The sequence below is a fragment of the Rhinolophus sinicus genome, linkage group LG03 (assembly GCF_036562045.2).
Source record: "Rhinolophus sinicus isolate RSC01 linkage group LG03, ASM3656204v1, whole genome shotgun sequence".
Lineage (NCBI taxonomy): Eukaryota > Metazoa > Chordata > Mammalia > Chiroptera > Rhinolophidae > Rhinolophus > Rhinolophus sinicus.
The window spans coordinates 31,157,181-31,172,457 of NC_133753.1; the positions used below are offsets into that span (position 1 = coordinate 31,157,181).

The following is a 15,277-nucleotide window of genomic DNA, read 5'->3' on the forward strand; positions in this document are numbered from 1 at the left end:
AATCTTCTTCCAAACTAGTCCTTTATTTTTGAACTTCCATGTCCATCTTCACATCACCCAATTTTAGCCAGAATCCTGCTAAGTTGGTTTAGCCAGAATCCCCCAATCTCAATGATCGTCTTCAATATCTGACTGGGGTCCTCATCCTCCACCATTCCCCAGTGACATCTGATTGCCCTGGCTGGCCTTCATCCTGTTAGATCAGTGTAGCCAGAATCACCCTTACCCCTGATGATTTCTCTGAGTCATTTTCCATCCACCAATCCCCCCACCTTGCTCCTTGACTATAAATTCCCACTTTTCCTTGTTGTATTCAGAGTTGAGCCCAATCTGTCTTCCCTACTGTAAAACCTCATTGAAACAGTCCCCCTTGAATAAAGTCTTCCTTTAACAAATGTCACAAATAATTTTTTTCTTTAACAATACCACTCCACACCCACCACCAGAATGACTCAAGTTGAAAAGACAGACATTGGCAAGTAGGTAGAGCAACCAGACTTCTTTACTTATACATTGTTGATGACAGTGTAAAATGTACAACCACTCTGGAAAAGGCCAGTGGTTGGTTATCAAACTCAACATGCACCTACACTATGGTCCAACAATTCCACTTCTAGGTCTTTACCAAAGAGAAATGAAAACACATAATCATAAAAAGACTTCTATGAGAATTTTATAGCAGCATCATTCATAATATCAAAAATTTAGAAACATATATATCGTGTTCCCCGAAAATAAGACCTAGCCAGACAATCAGCTCTAATGTGTCTTTTGGAGCAAAAATTAATATAAGATCTGGTATTGTATTATATTATATTATACCCAGTCTTATATTACATTAAAATAAGACCGGGTCTTATACTAATTTTTGCTCCAAAAGACACATTAGAGTTGATGGTCCAGCTACATCTTATTTTTGGGGAAACACGGTAGTAGTGTAGAAAAAATTCTGCATTTCAATGGAAAATTAAGCATTGTCTATAGCACACCCTTTCAGGCTGTCTGGTTCTAGCCCTACTCATTGGCTTTGAACTATTTTAGACCTCTCTGTAAACTGTAGGTAACTGGTAAAATATGTAAACTCTATCTTGTTCTTTAAGTTTTGATTTGATTGACTTCCCTCCCCATTGTGGAAAAAACAGTTTTGTATCCATTTGCAAATCAATTTCTTTACTCCACATGAATTTATGCCTTTTGACTTTTTCTTTGAACTGGTCATAACATTTGTGTGGTTCCCTCATATATGAGTAAAATAAAATTAACACATGCTCATCTTCGTCTGTATGAACTAAGATTTTTACCTTTTTCTGAAAATTATTTTTATCATTACTAGAATGAATTGGATGTACAAACATCAATTTGGATAGAGATGAAAAACGTTAAATAGAAAAAGGCAAGAAGACTGAGTGTGACAATTTATGTAAATTTTTAAAAACAACACACAGATAGAGTTTACAGATGCACAAAAGGACTAAAAGTGAAGAAGTAGAAAGATATACACTCAACTTACGATAGAAGTTACTTCCAGAGAAGATGAGGGGCAAACTGAAATGGGAGTGGGATTAAAGGAGACTCTAACTATCTCTGTAATTGTTGTCCTTTAAACAAATAACCAGAAGCAAAATAATAATGTTAGCAACTGCTAATTCTAGGTTATAGGAAAATGTCTGTTAATTATGTTATTATTTGTACTTTTTAACTATAAATTTCTTACAAAAAAAATGATTTGAAAGTATTTAATTTTGTGATGTCTATCACCCAAGCTTTCCGACACCTACATAGATAGGCGGGCCACAACACGCAAAGAAGCTGTGTTCTGAACGTTCATTGGTAAGTCAGTTGTTTAGACCTTATTTGCTGTCCCATCCAAACAATGTTATACCTCACAGGTTCCCAGGCCAGCCCTCTTAAACCTATTTAATGTGTAACATAACTGTTAATACAAATAGTACATCTCTCACTTTCTCCAGTCATGAGGCAACTGGTTACTTACCATATGGCAAAAAGGGAATACAACAGTTCAGAGTGAAAGTCTACTAGTTTGTTGGAAGTTTACCCCTGCTTCTGACAGGACTCGGAGTAGGCATTTCTAGGTACAGGATGTCTTTAAGTTTGCTAAAGTCAGATTATACATATTGAGGGGTATTGCAATATGCCTTCCTGAAATATGCCTCTTTGGCACATGGAGTATTTTGAGCTAAAGACCATTGATAACCAAGACATATGGGAAAGCTCTAAAAACAGGGCATCCATTTTCCTTCTGTAAAGGAAATTTCCTTTTGTAAAAATGTCTCCCTCTCTGTACCAGGAGGTGGAGGACTCTTAACTCTAATCAATGGAGAAGCTACCTTAAATCTGCATAACAAACCTCACTAAACAACTCTTACTTACCATACTTTTCCTGGGCCCTTCCCATAACTTATCTCCCCCACATAGAAGCCCCAAACACTTTTCCTTTGGTATAGCCTAAGATGATATATAAACCAAAGTTCTAACCATCCCTTTGGGTTACTCATAGATGGGTGCTACCATGTGTACATACACAACGCACATGTTAATAAATTGCTGTTTCTTTTTCTCTTGTTAATCTGTCTTTGGCCAATCTAATTTACAGGGCCCCAGCTGAAGGACTTAAGATAGGTAGAGGAAAATATTTTTTCCTGCTCTACTATATATTTGTATATATTTATATATATATATATATATATATATATATATATATATATGCACATATAGCTTTAAAATATATAATATAAACTAGTAAATATTAGGCTGATGCAAAAGTAATTGTGGTTTAAAAGATTAAAAATAATTGCACAAACCACAATTACTTTTGCACCAACCTACATCAGTGTGTGTGTGTATATAGTCCAAACACATGCTATAAACTGATATGTGTAATAGTTTGTGTTTTTTGATAATGAATTGTGTTAGAATCTAGGGTCTAGAGATGAAGTGACTACATCAAGTCCCCAAAATTTAGGTTCCATGGCAATAAATAAATGCAGAGCTAACCATCTGTCTGCATTCTCAATAGATCTGTTTAAAAGATGTCTCATGGAATTTTTCTAGAAATCCAATCAATAGAAGCACAGAATAATTGCCATTCATAGATGAGTGGTAAAAACCAAACTAAATACACTTGGTACTTTCTCTTTCACAGATTCTATCTAAAGCCAATCTCATGATGCAACAACTTTCAAATCGTGGACCATCAATCACTTCCCTTCTTTCTACATCTCCCCTCTCCCAGAGGAGGATCCTTCCCGAAAGCAGATTTGCTGCCTGAAACTCACGTTAATTCTGAAGATGCGGTAAAAGAATCATTAATAAGTTAAATATAAGGCAAGGATTCTTCCTAAAAAAAAAAAAAATCTCTCAAACCAAACAAACAACTCAGTTTATAAGCAGTCCTTACAAAGTAACTCTTGCTGTGGTGAGTTCAATTCTTTATTTTGAATACAAAGTACCAGTGGGGGTTGACACATCAGCCTAAAGTAAGGTCTGGTCTTGGCTGCTTATAGAGGTGAGAAGAAGATGTCAGCAACAGAAGACAAATTAAACACAGGTTTAGTAATTATTCCTGGGGATATGAACTCATACTTCCATGTGTACATTGCTACTGATCCCTTTAAAAAGTAACAAAGTGGTTAAGTTGTGGCAATCATGGATATATACCAACTGGAAACATTGTAAGAGCATTCTAATTGTAACCTGTGATAAAATATTCACTATCTTACCCAATATCTTCACCCGTACTCAAAAGGAGTGAATCTCAAAAAACTGAAAGTATGGTCTGGAAAAACATACTGGCTGATCCAAAATGTGACTCCAGGGATGATAAAAATACTAAGGTCAAAGACAGATGTGAAGAGTTTGAAGAAAAATGTTTTATGAATAAGAGGAGGAGGAAAAACAATATTTCTAAATTAGTGTGATTTTATAAAGTATGTGATTTTAAATAGGTGTGTATGTACCTAAATTTAAAATGTAAATTTTGTAAGTAGGCATTTGATTTGTTTGCCTACATACCTAAAAGTACGTGTGTTTTCAAGTTGAACCAAAAAACACTTTGGGGGACTTTTTAATAGGGAAAATGGGGAACATTTTGATACCTGAAATTCCCTTATAGTTGGGCAATATTATATGCTGCATCTCAATAAAATAAAATTGATTTACACAGCCAGTCTACTGACAGACAACTCAACCAAGCAGAGCGCTCTTCGCTGTAAGTTTGATCATATTTAATGGCTTGTTCTACATGCATTTAATAATCTTTTGGAGACTATAATTCGAAACAAGTCAACAGCAGGAGTTCCGGATTCAACCTGGACCCCACGTTCGCTCCTCAGGAACTGCAGTGACGCAGTGCCCATCACATGAGGCCAGCTCTCCAGCCTGCCTCTCCATCCCGCCCCACCCACCCACCCCCATCAGCCCCACCCATCCAGCTGACCTAATTTCCTACCACAGCCAACCTGCACCCTCTGTTCCTGGTAAGTCTTCCCTCCTAAGGGTTCCTTGCACTGGAATGGCTGCCCCTGCCCCCAACTCCATCCTTTACAGCCCAGCCCCACTCCCACAAAGTGACCGCCTCAGCCCACAACAGATTAGCTTCCACTCCTTGCGATCTTTGTGCAATACAGTCATAACTTAGCATTGAATTACATGCTCTTATAAGTTATGTTGTGATTGCTTCCGGGATATTCTTTTGTTTTTTCTCTAAGAGAAAAAAATTTTGAGGGCAGGGACTGAAATGAATAACTCCCCTCAGAGTTGTCACTTGACTGAATGTTGTCTAATGACATCATGCCATTTCAAGTGGAGGATGTTTTTGCCCCTGTTCAAGGGCAAACTACAAGAAAAACAGGATTAATCCCTTCAATAAGCAACTGTTTTTGGTAAGTCTGCTACTTCAAAGACTGTACCAGCGTTAACCTACTGGCCTGATTCACAAAGCATTTGGAATGGGTTGATGGCAAAGGGCACAAAACAGGAAGACAACCATTAACAATACAACCACATCTTGCTTTCAGCAGTCATAAAGGTTCTCTAAGCACCAGATCCATCAGCAAAACAGCTTGCCAAGGTAGAGACCTTCAAAAAAATACCCAGAACCTGACCTAAGACACCCTATAATACCAATGTTCCACTGCCATAGCCCAGAGCTAAGCTGCCATCATCTGTCATCAGCAGTATTGCAATGGCCTCCTAATTCATTTCCACGCACCCTCACCTCCTCACAGTGTACTCTCAACAGGGACCTATATGAGTCTGCTGAGATGCTAGTGTGTCCAAAACCTCCAATCATGGATCAGTCTGACTCCTGTTAGAAAACAGATGGTACATTCAAAGTGGGCGCTTGGAGGAGAGTTTATAAAGAAACGAATTACAAAGGCAAGGGCAGGTGTAGGGAAACCGTAAAGGAGAATGCAGTACTCTGGGGCTGGCAACAAAGGGGTGCTTGGTCCCCAACTAGGCCTGACGATGTGAAGAGGAGGAGTAGAGAAGGCCACAGAAAGCTCCATGGAGAAGGCACCTGACAAGAGATGTGACCTTAAGTCTAGAGACACTCCAGTCCATGCAATCCTGCAGGGAGGGAATACATACACCAATTTCATCCTCCCTCTCTCTCATCCCCTTTGTATACTCCCCACGACCAACACAACCACAAGCCATAAAGCAAGGGAGCCTGTCAACGCAGGCCCACCTCCTGGAGCACCTCTACAGAGCAGGGTGGAAAAGGGTAGAGTGAATCTGGGGAGGTAAACTGAAGTTATCCAGCCAAATGGTTTCCCATCTCAATCAGGGTATCTGAAAGTACTTACAGTGGCCTATAAGGCCCTATATGACCCAACCCCGACTCCTATTTTCCTGTTTGTTAACCTCTCTACTTACAGTGTCTCTCCACTCACCAGGCACAAGCCTGCCACGCAGGCTTGCGTGGCAGGCTTGTGCGTGGTGAGTGGGTCTTTGTACTTGCTGCTTTCTCTGCCCAGAACACTTTCCCTCTGGATACACACATGGCTTGTTCCCTCACTTACTTCAGGTCTCCGCTCAAATGTCACATCATCAGAGGTTTTTTCTCTTGCCATCTTGTATAAAAACCACCCTCTTCTCATCCCACCCATTCCTTATGCTGCTTTATTTTCCTCCACATCATTTCTTTGTAATTTATGTATCTAGTGGGTGATAGATAAATAGATAGATAGGTAGATAGACAGACACATAGATTCCCCTTTTTTGAATTGACTGCCTCCCTGGCCTAGAACAAGTTTCATAAAGCTGTCAACTTGGCATCTTTTGTTCACTGCCTTATGTCCAGGGCTTAGAACAGTGCCCAACACACAGAAGGCACTCAAATATTTGCTGAACAGATGAAAATGAATGAAAACAGAAGGAACCATAACTAAAGTCTCTTTCCACTATTTATAGGTTTAACTCCTATTATCAAGTTGTTTTTTAACAAATAAAGTCTCCTCACAGGGATGTACAGTACAGCACAGGGAATATTGTAATAACTATGCATAATTCCAAGTGGTACTAGACTTATTGGAGGGAATCACGTTGTAAATTATATAAATGTCTAACCACTATGCTGTACATCTGAAACTGAATGTTGACTGTAATTTAATTTTTTTAATAAATAAATGAAGTCTCCTGATAATAAGATAGGAAGCAGGTGACAAGCATTTGTCTTTATTAGCAATGGCACAAAATTGAGCCCTGTCAGTAAATCCCTATGAAGAAATAGTTCAGTGAGAACCAAAATAATAACAGTAGTGTCTTCTGGAAACAACTTCTCCTAGCAAGGTTGGTATTTTTTATGAATATATCATTATTAACCTACTAACCTACCAACCTCTCTCTTGTCTGTAATATGTGTAAGGATTGAATAAGATGTATGGAGAGTCTTTAGCACAGTGATGAGACCCAATGGACACCACGATGATTATTAAGACATTGAGGCAGCCAAGAAAATGAGATACATTATTTTCCCGCTATCTGGGACTATTCATCTTAGACTTTTAAAATGTGAGCTGGCATAACGACATGGAAAAGAAACATAAGATGCTTTACTATCTATCCCACAGTTGGGCCTACATTTGAAAGACACCTGTAACACCAATCAATGTTCCATATCAGAACCTAGCTCCCACTCCTGGTCCAGGCCTTGGCCTACCCTTTTGCAGATCAGAACCTTGCTGTATCATTTCTGTAGCACTCATTTATGTCTGGGTGCTTAGAATATAAGTGCTGGTGTGCTGTTGTTTTCCTGGTAGGAACAAGGCAGGGGCACTCTTTGAGGGGAAAAAAAAAAAATAGCACAAGAAAAAGAGAAAGCAGGTTAGTAAAGCTCCTGATAATGTTCCCTTTTCTGACTTGCCCTTCTAGCCATGGAATTCTCTGTTCTGGTCTCTAAATATATAGACCAACTTCTGATTCCCTTTTCTCCACTAGCATTCTATCCATAGTCTGATCTGCTGGGTTAGTTCACTTAACTGCATAAAAGGTGACCCAGTAGTCTTAGGTCAGATACAAAGAAAAAAGCCTGATCTGAATCAACTCGTCACTCCATCACTTAGGAATACTGCAAAGATCCTGATGGTTTTTCACTGATGGAAGGTTTCTTTGCTATCTTTTGCAAAGACTTCTGTAAAAGGACACGCTGGTGGGCTAATTAACCTGGGAGCTAGATTCAAAAGATAAGGGTTTCGTCTTCTACCCTAAAATCCATGAAGCGTAAATCTCCAGTTATTATATTCTCTCTGCTACCATATGTATAACTGTGTAGCCAAGCCTTTGTTTTTGTTAAGTGACATTTATCTGTATAGCCATATACAGTATGATAACTATCACTACTAATTTTGCCTCAATGAAGGCTTCCAACTTCAGATAAGAAAGTCAAAGCAGGTCCCTCCAAGGTTAAGCCTGGAGACTGATCTTACTCGATCTTATTTTAGTAAGCAGCCTGATGTTTAAGTGCTAAAAAGAATCATCCTGACCACTTCTCCTAGTGACAGTAGTAAACATTTCCACAAAAATTTGGGAACAATTGAGGAATGAGAAGAAAAACAAAACTATAGTTCACTGCTCATCCCTCAAACCCATTTCAAAGTGACAGAGGTCCGATCCTACTTTGGGAACTCAGTGAATGAATGACAAGTAGTCCAAAACGTATACTTTTATTGTAACACTTTCCAAACTATACTGTTTTCCTGGCTGTCTTCCCCAACCAGTCTGTGCCATGCTTATGGTCAGGTGCTGTTTTACTTCTTTGTATTTCCAGCGTTTAACATTATATCCGACACATTGCCGGTGGTCAAATGACTGAATAACTACTAAAACGCCCGCCCACGCGGCAGGCCCCAAACCTGGCACTGTGGGTTAGAAATTAAACAGCTCATGGAATGGCATGACCTCAATCTGACCGCTTCTCTTTCCCTCTATGTCCCCAAACTACAAATAGTGGGTAAAGTGCACTATCCGTCCCAAAACCTCCCGATGCCCCGGCAGAATAGAGCGGGCTGTCTGACCCGCCCGGGCTGATTCTGACCTCCAAGCACAGAACACGATTCTCTCCGCTCTAGAGAGCGGACCCAGGTACAGTTCTCTCCTCCAAGCCCAACCCTGACAACGACCCCTTCCCACAAACGCTCCACTCCCCAACCCAAGCCTGGGCGCCCAGAGCTTCCCAGAGGGGAGGCGCCGCGATGCACTGTGGGAATCGTAGTCCCCTGGTAAATTCCGCACCTGGGCAGCCCAGCGAATGGGACTCCCACTCCCAGAAAACCCCGCGCGGGTGCCTCGCCTAGTCCTGTCACCTCACCTGCTCTATGGAAGTGACTGTTTCCACCGAGTCGTCCTGCAACCGCTCCTGCGCGTGCTCCGGTCTTAGACTGTACAGCGGCTCTGACCAGACAGGGGAGGAAGGTGAAAGGCTATAGTAGGTGAAGGAAGTCGGAGAAGCCATGATCAGGAGAGCTGCAGGCGGTGTATAGGACTCAGCTTCGTCCAACAACAACGCGCATTGAAACTCGAGCGGGCTAAGGCGCTACGGCGAGCGGGTAGAGTCAAAAAGATTTTGAACGCGAACCTCCTACCTACAGAGCTTCAGGGAGTGAGTTACTGGGATGCTGCCGCCCCCCATTGGTCAAAGGAGCTGCTGCAAGCGGCTCAGCTTCCTGGAGAGCAAGGGAGGAAGGATGTGTATATCTGAATTTCATTTCAGAGAAACGGTGTAGGATGCCTCGGTTCGTTATGCAAATTAAAATACTTCTTTTCAGCAGTCTGCCAATTTTCATTTAATCATAATGGCAGTAATTCGCAGTCTCGGGTGCCCAAGAACCTAATGATTGTAACTTTAAAAGCATTTCTGACCGCTCTCCTTATTGCCTCAGTCATTCTATTACTAATAGAAGCCACCAAGGAGAAGCCAGCAGCTTCTCAACAAAGGAACTTGCGTCTCAGTACTCAGTGATGAAGGGGAGGGGCATTGTAACTTTCTCCTACCCCCCTGGGGGTTGCAGTGCAAGTAGCAGTAACTAAAATGCAGTAGAAGGAACAAGTAAGTGAAACAACCAAGGCAATATTCATTCATCAATTTTTTATAGAGCTCCTACTATATGTCAGGCACTGTGGTAGGCCCTAGGAATACAAATGTGAACAAAACAAACAAGGTCCCTACCCTTGGGAAGCTTACAGTCTAGTGGAATAGACAGAATTAAGTGAACGAACACAATAAATATATGAAGACTTGTGATAAATGGTATGAAGGAAAATAGAGTCTATAAGAGAAATGAAAGGAGGAGAGGACGAACTAGATTGCATGGTCAGGCCAAGCCTCACCAAGTAAATGATATGTAAGCTGAGACCTGAAGAGTGACAAGGAGCCATCCATGTAAACAATATGGGGAAGAGCTCAAAAGGAAAGGACAGCAAGTTTGAGAAAACATGCCATAAATATACCTACCTATGTTTCTATTAAGTCTGATGTTTAATCTGAAGGTATTCGGAATAAAATAAAACCTATTGAATGGGGTTAATCATCATATATGCCTCCATAAAAATAATTTAAAGTTGTGATTTTAGGAAAATCCTGCTACCTTTGTATAAGAAATAGAGGAGAATCTTTCAGGGCCCACATCAAAAGGACTACACCAAAATTAAAATACCAAGAGGTTAAACGAGTTAGAGCAGAGGAGATTTGTGTGGGGTGTGGGAGGAGTTAAATGCTAACAGACTTTCCAGATAGACTTGGACACAAGCTCAAGTTCCTGCTCAGAGCATTTGATTCTATTCCCACTCTTTTCCATGTCAGATATCTAGGACCCAGGGAACGGTGGTGTGGTATTTCACAACCAGCCATTCCCCTGTTCCCAGTCTTTGGCGTCAAACAGAAGCCCTCAGAAAGATTCCAAGGATGAGGCCGGGATGGCCTAAAGGCCTCAGGCAGGTAAACACTATCACTATTCCCATTGTGGGGAAGGAAGGCACTTTCCTCTATCCTCATGGTTCTTTTGGCTAGTCTCATTATTAAATCTACATGAGACAGATTAACAAGAGAAAATGACCAAATTTAAATATATACATATGCATGGGAACCCCACATACATGAGAGAGTCCGAGAACCCACATACATGGGAAATTCAGAGACAGAAAGTTAAAGTAAGGTATATATGACATTCTGAGCTAAGGATGAGGTAAGGCAACTTGGAACTTCAAAGGGTCATTGCAGGACCACAAGAAGATCAGAAGTTCAGTAATTAATAGTTTCCCCTGCCGTATTGATAGGTTAAACAAAAAGAAAGGTTATCTCTGATGATCTCTTATTATGAGCAAGGTCCCTAATTCTAATTCTTCTAGGTAGTGAAGGAGGTCGGGGGGATAGAAGTTTCTCCTGAGCTCACAGGGTCTGGGTCGCCTTTAGCTCGAAATAACCCTCATACTACAGAGGCACATCTCGGGGCGACTTGTTTGGAACCCCTACACCATTTTAGTGATACTGTTGCCAAGTGAAGTCCTAGACGTGGCAGAATGTTACTAAAATCTGAGAATCAGTGACACAGTGCGGGACAGGATCACCACGATGGCTGTGCTGTACTTCCCTCTGTATTGGCATCTTATTGCTTTTCCCGTAATTCTGTTTTAGTAAAAACTGTCTGATAAAGGTCAGGATCACATCTAAGGATTCAGCCTTCTTTGTAAAGAGTTGTTTGCTGGCTAGAAATTTAAATTCAGCTGCTGGAAGAGTTTTGTAACAAATCATTACATCTGTTATAGGTATACCCGAAGCCATCACAAATTGTATTCAAGAAATAGAAATCCATTTCTTAAATGCAGTCTCCTCTGAGTGGGATGTGAAAGATGTTTACAGGGGCATAGCAAGAGTCTCTTGCAGGATAGTGTCTGTTTGTTCAGTAAATATTTACTGAGTACCCATTATGGGCTGGGCACTAAACTAAGTGCTACGGAGACAGTGGTGAACACGCGAGACACAGTCTCAGCCCTTACAGGTCTCATTAATTTACCAAAAACACCAGACATTAAACAAGCATTACAGACTCTTTCATTAGGGGAAATAGCATGAGAGAGAAAGCAGCACAGGGTGTTGTGAGATTGCATAACAGAAAAGACTTAAGATAATCTGGAAAGTCAGGAAAGACCTGTATGAACAAATGAGTTAATTAACCCAGAGTGAGGGGAAATCCCAGGCAGAGGAAACCCAGTGACAACCAAAACATCAAGTGAAACAAGGAATGAAAAATGTGAGGACTTTGTACTCTATGTAGCATCGAGAAGATTGTTCAGCCCTGGATCAGCAGTGGCCCACTAGCTGTCCTTCCTCTGGGCTTCATAAAACCATTCATTCAAGAAGCAGAATGAATATAAATATTGGCAGTGTGGCAGAGAGTTATGTACTTACAGGACAAAGTCTCAGTAGTGATAATTAATAGCAACTCCAGCTTGGACTGTAGATGGTTTGGGTTTATTTTACTCAAATGCCTCATATTTTTCTAAATTAAACTGTGAACTGTAATTGGTTCTTTAAAAAAATATATTAAAACTATATGGGTGGTGCTATTTTGTACTTCCATCAAGAGCAAGAAAACAAGAAAAAAAATTAATGGCCTAAATGAACCACTAGAGGTCACTTCTGACCCTAGAGTAGGCTTATAAAGTAGGCTTTAAAACTCACTGCCATTACTCAACACAGCCCGTATGAATTGTTTATTACTCACATAGCCCATATGAATTATTTTCAGCATGAATTGTTTATTTTTATATCTTGTGAAACTATGTAATAATAATACATATCTCAGAAAGTTTGGAAAATGGAAGGAACTCATCTATTATCCCACTAGATAATGAATTTCCTCCCCCAGTTTACTCCTCTACCAGCCTCTGCAGCCTCCCCCTGTGCTGTCTGTGTCCCTTGGGTCCCCCTGGATGGAATGACTTTCCAGCTCTTACCTAGGGTCAGCCCCTCATGCCCCATCCCAGGATGTTATTCCAGCAATTCTCCCCTGCTTTTCCTAGAACATCAAATTGTCCCTACACATGATCATTCCCATGACCTTCAAACAGGCCACTTCTCCATTCTTGGGGGGAGGCGGGGAGAGACATTTTAACCCCCTTGATTACACACCTCCTCCAGCTACCTCTTCATTACTCATTTCCTCCCTACCAGTCTCTCCAATTCCTCCAACTGTCTCTTGAAACCATTCCAATCTGCCTTCCCCATCAGCTCTTGTCAAGTCCCCATTTAGCTCCGTATTGCTTAATCCAAGGGCCAGTTCTCTGTTCTTATCTTCCTACTTGACTTCCTAGCAACATTTGGCATGGTTGATCATTCCCTTCTCCTTGCAATATGGTGGACAAAAAAAAGGGGAAAGGGGAGATTTTACAGACAGTAACCTCGGAGGGTGATCTGATCATAAATTCCTAACTGGGCAGGTCACAGTGCGTAGTCATGCCCCAGGTATATAACTTCTTTAGTAAAAGGCTTATCTTTGCTTAACACACACCTTTGAAATATCCCCTTTCAGACCTCCCCCTAATACAGTGAAAGTGTGAGCTTAACTATTCTGTAATCCAATCCCCACCTTGCTTTCCTCCCACCTTCATGTTATCTTCCCTACATTCCCTCCTTAATCTCAAATGCATAAAAGAAACTGCAAAACTGCTCTTCTTCAGAGCATTTGAGATCTTGTTCCCTGACATATGTCGTCAGTTTGGCTCAAACACTCATAAAAATTCTCTCCAGGTCTGGACATTTCTTACATGGACGATACCTTCTTGGAGTGTCTAGCACCAGCCTTTGCTATTTCTTCATCTCTCTGACACCTTAACTTTGGAGCACCCCAGGATTCTCTGTCTGCAGTCACTCACCTGTGAGTTCAGGCAGCCTCAGTGTTTATTTAAATACCACCAGGAGGTTGAAAACTCCCTCATTTATTTCTCCAGACTGGAGATTTCTCCTGAACTCCAGAGTTTGTATCTAATATCCTATTTGCATTTCCACTTGGAACCTAGTAGGCATCTCAGACTTAGTATGACCACAACAGAGCTGCCGGTTTCCCTTCCCGTCCTGTGCATTCCATCTTCCCCATCTCAGTTATCCTTCTACTTCCTCCAAATATTTTGGCGCCATCCTTGATGCCTGTCTTTCTCTCACTCCCCACAAATCTTTGGAAATATAGCCAGAATCTGACCACTGCTTACCAATCCCACTGCTAGAGTCCTAGTCCAAGCCACCATTATTTGTTATTTGAATTCTTACATTCATCTCTCAACTGTTCTCCCTGTTTCTACTCTTGTCCTCTATTAGCCCAATACAGACTCAAACACCAGACTGAACCTTTTTCAGTGTAAGCAAAGTCACGCCTTCACTCAAAGCCCTCTTCTTGTGTCGCTCAGAATCAAAACCAAGGTCCTACCTGTGGCCTAGACATCCCCAACGACTAGGCCTCCTCTCTTTGTACTCTCCTGTTTGCTCACTCAGTCCACGCACACTGGCCTCTTTGCTGGTTTGTGTATACACTGGGCACACACCAGCCTCGGAGTTTATGCTTATTATTCCCTCCCCTGCAGCTCTCTGCCCCAGATATGGACAGGGCTTTCACTCTTGCTTCTGGTAGTCTTTACTGAAGTTCTTTAGTCTAATTCAAATTCCTTTTCCTTGAGGCCTTTCCAGACTTCCCCATCTCAAACTGAAATGCCCTCCCTCACCCTGTAGTATTACTCTGTTCCACTCTGCTGCTTCATTTTTCTCCACTGCACTTACCATCAGCTGACAAACCTTGTATTTTATGTACTTATTTTGTTAACTATCTGTCTACCCCCACTAGAATGGAAGCTCTCAGGGCAGGGATTTTTGTATTGTTCATTGTTTACTCTCTGGTACATAATAGGCCTTGAGTAAGTTAAATGATTGCCAGTCATTGTAATAAACATTTGCGTGCTTGTTGGTATAACATACTGCAGAAGACAATGACAATGAACATAATACTACCCTTACCCTTCAGGAGCTCACTAGCTAATAAAAACAGAAACTATATAAATATAAAATAAATCTATAAAACAAATTTAAATAAATATAAAATAATATTCATGTATAAATAAATATAAACAAAATAAGACAATACATCCACAAAATGCAGTGGGAGAATAGGGAAGGAGTAATTAATGTTCAGCTATTTAATGAAGATGACCTTTTAATGTGTAACATTTATGTTTAGTAATACATTTTTTTAAAGAAGAGTTGCAAAAGTTTTATTTTTAATCATGAGCATTGGAAATAGCAAGCATACCCATTACCTGTTAAATACATTACTGTACATCTAACGAATTGGTTATTGAGTAAACTTTAAAATTCATGATTTTAAACAATTGTTTAGTAATACTTTCAATAAAATAAATAATTTTTAAATGATAAATTAGAATTTGAAAATTGTGAAATTCTATTTTTTTTAATTATTTCCTGTAGCATACAAAAAGTTTCAAATCACTCAAAAAATAATAATGGCTTTCTGAATACAATGATTTTATGGCCCAAAAATAACTGTGCCACAAAACTATCAATTATCTATCAATTACACATATTGTGGTGTTTTGTGGTCATACATTGACATAAAATTAATCACACTGGTATATTAATCATTACATGCACTCTACTACTGAAAACTCATACAGAAGTATTGACAGAATTCTTAGTCCTATTTGAGGCTTATCATGGCGAAAACTATCTTACCAGCAGATAGAAAATTGAAGTGAA

General features: G+C 40.3%; 1 protein-coding gene across 2 annotated transcripts in view; it reads right to left on the minus strand.

The window, feature by feature from the left end:
* Positions 1–15,277, minus strand: part of FNTB (farnesyltransferase, CAAX box, subunit beta) — a 72,824-nt gene that overhangs the window by 52,215 nt on the left and 5,332 nt on the right. The window contains exon 1 of one of the 2 annotated variants that reach the window (XM_019733415.2): positions 8,831–9,065. The exons of the other annotated variant lie outside the window; for it this stretch is intronic. Coding sequence (XP_019588974.2) covers positions 8,831–8,974 — 144 coding nt within the window. The 5' untranslated portion in view covers positions 8,975–9,065. Of the gene's footprint in view, positions 1–8,830; positions 9,066–15,277 lie in introns of those variants that run through there. 2 annotated transcript variants of the gene reach the window in all.